The sequence below is a fragment of the Myotis davidii genome, unplaced genomic scaffold, assembly GCF_000327345.1.
Source record: "Myotis davidii unplaced genomic scaffold, ASM32734v1 scaffold151, whole genome shotgun sequence".
NCBI classification, from domain to species: Eukaryota; Metazoa; Chordata; class Mammalia; order Chiroptera; family Vespertilionidae; genus Myotis; species Myotis davidii.
This window is the reverse complement of record NW_006285248.1, coordinates 655,780-661,870: the sequence shown is the minus strand read 5'-3', so window position 1 is coordinate 661,870 and position 6,091 is coordinate 655,780. Positions and strand designations below refer to the sequence as shown.

The following is a 6,091-nucleotide window of genomic DNA, read 5'->3' as shown; positions in this document are numbered from 1 at the left end:
CTTCCGAGAGTTCCAGCAGCTCAACCGCAACTTCAGCAACTTCGTCCTCGACAAGTTCCTGCGGCACCGCGAAAGCTTCCGTCCCGGGGCCGCCCCCCGCGACCTGATGGACGCCTGCATCCTCTCGGTGGGAAAGGAGGCGGCCGAGGGCTCGGGCGACAGCGCCGCGCGGCTGGACGAAGACTACGTGCCGTCCACTGTCACCGACATCTTTGGCGCCAGCCAGGACACGCTCTCCACCGCGCTGCAGTGGCTGCTCATCCTTTTCACCAGGTAAAGCCTCCAGGAGGCGTGGGTCGGGCCTCCCTCTCCTCCTATAAAAGGTGCATGAGTGTGTGTGTGTGTGTGTGTGTGTGGCGGGGGAGGGTTGGGGGGCAATGGGGAGATAAGAACACATGTAATACCTTAATAAAATAAAATAAATAAAATAATAAAACAAAACAAAACAAAACAGAAGGTGCAGTGAGACCTGCGTAGGCTGAGATCGCGGCGACCAGTGCGCAAGGAGGGTTTGAGGTTTCGCTCCAGGCCACCACCTCTCAAATCTGATGTCACGCCCTCAAACCGCCAGGCAGGCAACAGGGCGGTAGAGACAAGCGAGCGGGCACGCCCCACCCAGCACGACCTCTCCGAATCTCTGATCTTGTCGCAGCGTCTCCAAGTAGGCACACATTTGTGAGAAACCCCCTGGAAAAACAAGACTTTTTTAAGTGCCCGCAGATCAGTCCAGACCTTTTCTCCCTGCTACAGGAGAAGCTTCATTGGAACGGTTCGGAAAGAAGGGGTAACTCGGTCAGTAGTTAAACAAACACAGCAGCCTCATCCGCTCCGCGCAGATCCGAGGCCTCCCAGGCCGGGCGCTAAAAGCCAGCCGCCGGTCCGGGCTTTGTTCCCCGGGAAAGGAACCCTCGGAGGCCGGTCTGGAGGCCTTCAGACTTGGCCCCGGGTTGGTTAGCCCACGTGGAAGTTTTAGGAGGGAGGTCAGGAGCCAGCGGTTTGTGCTGGATTTTGTGAAACAGCCGCGCTAGGGGTAAGAGAAGTGTCTTCCGGGGAAAGAACTGGAGAAGCGGTCACTTTTACCCGGCGCAGAACAGCATCCAGAAAGGCAATCAGGGCACCCAGGAGGCCTCTGCGGACCTGCTGGCCCCTGGGCCCCTCTCGGTCGGTTAGCTGGTCCCCAGAGACCACCTTGATTAAGGTCTCAGACAAGCTCCGTAAACGCACGCACGCATCAGACAAGTTCCAGGTATCACTTGGTGCCAGATTTAGCAAATAAAAAATAAATTTTACATCGGACATACTTATACTAAAAGATTAGCCATTGTTTATCTGCACTTCAGATTTAACTGGGTGGCCTGTAGCTTGTCTGGCAACTTGACCCCAAGGGGCAAATGTCTGGCTCAAGGCGAGTCTTGATGGCCTGGAGAGACCAGACATTTCTTGGTGGCACAAGTTAGCTGTGGGGAATGCTGAATTTTCTGGCGCCTCAGATATTGAAAGGCAAAGACAGCATTTTACAAGAATCCACTGCAACACTGCAACCCTTAGATACTGTACGGCCGCTTTCACAAATTGAATATTTTGTATATTTAAAATCGCTTCTCCGTATTATGATCACAGAAACTCATAGTGGGGGCAGGTAGGTCAGAAAGAAAACATCCCAAAAGGGGATCAATAGATCTTTAGCATTCTCAGATAAACATGTTATCTTTTGAAACAGACTTTCTTTTTCACTCAGAAACAGATTGGGCAGAGAAAGGAAATAAAACAATGTTGGGGTCACTTTCAATTCAATATAGCTGATAAGTACATTTTTCTTCTTTTGGGTGAAAAGACAATATGATGGGTTGACACATTTCACTAGCCATTTCTGTATATAGGTTTTATCAAAAGGAATAAAATACATTTACCTATTAGCTATGGCCGCTTTCAAACCACAGCGCAGGCAGAGTTGAATAACTGGGACACAGAGGGTTTGATCTGCAAAACCTAAGATATTTATTCTCTGGCCCGTTATGAAAAAGCTTGCAGACCCCTGAAGTAGAGTGCTAACAAAGCAATATTTTCAAATCACCCCGGATTTCATCACATACATGCTTATATTTTTTTTTCAGGGCTGCAATAATTATTTACTTTTTTTTTTTTTTTTTACTTCTGACATTTCCTCTTATTGTAATGGCTATTTCCCCATCTTTTAAACTTTATTTTGACAATTTAAAAAAATCATATTGATAGATTGCTCACATGTCCACTTTAGTAATTTTTGATGGTTACATAATATTTTGCCATAGTAATATAATCATTGTATATAAGCATTGCTTGAGCTTTATTGTTGTTTACATTTTAAAAATTTCAGCCATTGTTGTGGTTATATGTTTTTGTATTTGTTATTTCCTGAAAATACATTGCAAGGAGGATTACCGGGTTTACAAAGAGTGGGGAGAGGTTACCCTTTTGGACCTTGCTTTGTAGTAAGATTTTGTTTTCCAAAAGGATTATGCTAGTTTATGTCACCAACAGTGAATACGTATTACAATTGGTACTATAATCTCATGAACATGGGGAATTTGCTTTCACATTTTAGAAGCCATGTTGCTTTACCTATCAGCATACCAATCACCTTTGTACAAATGAGAACAGTAGGGAAATGGCGGGGGGCTAGAGTGGGCGGGGGGGAGATCTTCTTTCAGGGCTACATTTTAACTTTTATGGGCCTTCAGTGCTTTTGTCTTTGTAGATACCTTACTCCATGAAAAATAAAATTATATTTTATGACTATATTGGTATAAAAATAAATATATTAAAATTATATGCTAAAACATTTTCTTTGACCAAAAAGTTCATTTTTCCCTTCTTCTGATTTAAAAAAAAAAAAGAAGAAGAAGAAAGAAAACATTTCTTGGGCCTCTGAAAAGTATTCTGAGTCTTAAGCATTGTGCCTGCTTCCTCTATTGGAGAAGTTGGCCTTGTCCGTTATCCTCCTTTCTCAGGCTGAGAAAACTTAGACATATTTTGACTTATGACAGGAAAGAGAGCATTAGCCATGTGAGGCCTATTACAGGAAATGTAACTACCAACTTATCCATCTTGCAATTTAGTGAGAAATTAAGAAATTGTTTTAGATTATTTTGGGGGGGGAGGCACGGAAAAGTTAAGTCAGTCCCTGATTCAGATAAAGAAAGTGGGATTAGAACAAATTATAATTTGCTTTCTACGTGAAAGAAGAATGAGTTTTCCTCACTCGTTTTCTCCCTCTGCCTTAAAAACCAAACAGATACCCTGACATGCAGGCTCGGGTGCAGGCAGAACTGGATGAAGTCGTGGGTCGAGACCGTCTGCCCTGCCTGGATGACCAGCCCAAACTGCCCTACATCATGGCCTTTCTTTATGAAGCCATGCGCTTCTCCAGCTTAGTGCCCATCACCATTCCCCACGCCACCACTGCCAACGCCTCTGTCTTGGGCTACCACATCCCCAAGGACACGGTGGTGTTTGTTAACCAGTGGTCCGTGAATCATGACCCCATGAAGTGGCCTCACCCAGAGGACTTCGATCCCACCCGGTTCTTGGACCAGGACGGCTTCATCAACAAGGACCTGGCCAGCAGCGTGATGATTTTTTCAATGGGCAAACGGCGCTGCATCGGAGAAGAGATCTCCAAGACACAGCTGTTTCTCTTCATTTCCATCCTGGCTCACCAGTGCAATTTCAAGGCCAATCCCGACGAGCCCGCAAAAATGGATTTTAATTACGGCCTGACCATTAAACCCAAGTCATTTAAAATCAACGTCACTCTCAGAGAGTCCATGGAGCTCCTCGACAGGGCCGTCCAGACGTTGCAAGCCGAGGAAGACTGCCAGTGAGAAGCCAGACGCAAGCTGGAATTTTAGAAGGACTCAAGTTTTGGGGGATGGGGAGTAAAATTTTCCAGCTCCTCTGTGCCACTTTCTCAGTTCGCCTCTAAAGTGAGCCCAGATCCGCACTGGGCTGTGCAGGAGCTCTGGGAAGATTTCTTTTCAGTCCAAGAGTGAAGAGGCCCAAAGAAGTTTTAAACGTACATCGAATGCTGGTAATAACTTCTCCAGAGAGCATTCTTTGGAGATAAAACACATTTGGGCACACATGCAGAACTACCTGATGAAGAGGTACTTCCAATTCTGTGCTTTTGTGGGTGGGATCGCAGGTGGATGTTGTGTGTGCTGAACAGCAGTAGAAAACCGTATTGAGCAAAGTTTTAGAATATATTGTTGAATATGCAAAGGCACATAATTTCAGTGTGAGACATGTGATTGAGGGTGAGAGGGAAAAGATTCAGACCCGAAAGTTCCTTCTCGCCTTGTCAATACAATAGCTTAGTTAGGCTCTGGTATCTGTGGATGGATTTATGTTTTGGCCTACTGATGTGCTTTCTCGTATTTTTTTGGATGATTCATAAAGTCATTTGCTGGAAAGGAAATTAATAGTAGTTGGTTTAAAGATTATAATGGGTTTCAGTGATTTATCATTAATTATAAAATGTAAATTGTTAAATTGTAAAACATTCCAACCTGTGTTGATTGCCAAAGTACAGAATTTCAATTATAAGCAACATCCGCCCCTCCCCCCCGAAAAAAAGCAAGATTTACCAGCCCAGCTAAGCTTTAAATTACGTAATTGCAATGCACTGAGTTCAATAATTAGCATAGCTTTAAAAAATCACCCAATAGTATTCAGTATGTATACATATATAATTATTCATAGGCAATACGTATTAGTTATTTTATTATTAAATTCTTAGTATTATTTTGGTCAGGAAAAGGTTGTATAACATATATCTTTTATATTGTCATAGAAAATTGAAAAGTATAACCAATTCAACTAATTCTGGCTCAAATACATGAAATGAGTTAGATTAATGTCCTATTTTTGACATGAAAACCAAGTTGAAGCAGTCTTGTCTTTCATCCAAAACACAGAAATCTAAAAATTGGGTCTGCTAGATGTCTTCCTTATTACTTTACAATATATTTATAAAAATTCTAATCATAATACAGAATCTCTTTTAAAAATTGATCAAGTTAATATGTTATAATTCCCAAACTCTTGGCATGCTTAAATTTTAATTTAATTTTAAAGACATTCTGATTATTGAGAACCAGTTGAAGTTACTGGAAATCTCACCATTAGCCATTGGAACGCAGAGAAATTTCATCTGTGTTTTGTGATGAACAGCGAACAATGCAACAAATTACCGGAATGTTATCTTTATTAAGAAAGAAGAGGGAAAAATTTCCATTATAACAGACCTAGTTTTCCTTTTAAATTATTAAAAAAATAACATTACTATCAGTGTTTTGGAGAGTCAGAGTCGGAAGGTAGTCTCAGGGGGCTGTTTTGAGGACTGCATCGTGTGTCACTGAAGCTGATCAGATAAACCGTGTTGTCTAAGACGGGCAACCCAGTGAGCCGTCCCTTTGGCAACTGTGAAAACATAAAGCTTGAACAAAATGCATACATTTAGTTTATACAAATAATCTAAAAACCTTAAAAAAAGTGATGGAAGATTGTAAGAGTACAAAATGAAGTTTGAAGATTTAACTTTCATCAAAATTATAAAGGAAGGAGTGTATCATGGTTGTGTGTGTAGGGGTGGAAAGAGAAAAGAGTGAAAAATTGAAAAGGAAGAAAGATGGTTAAACCACTCATTCCAAATTAATTAATTTGAAATAATGAATATTTAGGAAAAAGATGTTTTTCATGTACCTATATTAAATCTCAAGTAGACTTAAAAATCCACAACATATTAGATCTATTTTATAACTCAAAATTCTTTTTCATCCTCACCTGAGGATATGTTTTTATTGATTTTTCTTTAGTGAGAGGGGAAGGGAGAGAGAGAGAAAGAGAGAAACATCAGTATGAGAGAGAAACATCGATCGGTTGCCTCCCATATGCACCCTGACCAGACTGAACCCACAACCTAGTTACGTGTCCTGACTGGGAATCAAACTCACAACCGTTTGGTGTACAGGACAATGCTCCAACCAACTGAGCCACCCGGCCAGAGCTGTAATTGGAAATTTTTTATTAGTCAAAATGTCACATAATTTTA

General features: G+C 41.9%; 1 protein-coding gene across 1 annotated transcript; it reads left to right on the top strand.

Moving 5' to 3' along the window:
* Position 1: 1 nt before the first annotated feature.
* On the top strand, positions 2 to 5,645 carry LOC102767262 (cytochrome P450 1B1; the record flags this gene model as incomplete). Its single annotated transcript, XM_006755968.2, has 2 exons — positions 2 to 273; positions 3,275 to 5,645. Coding segments are annotated over 2 exons (861 nt in total), but the record flags the coding sequence as incomplete, so codon positions are not given.
* Between the last annotated feature and the right edge of the window lie 446 nt (positions 5,646 to 6,091).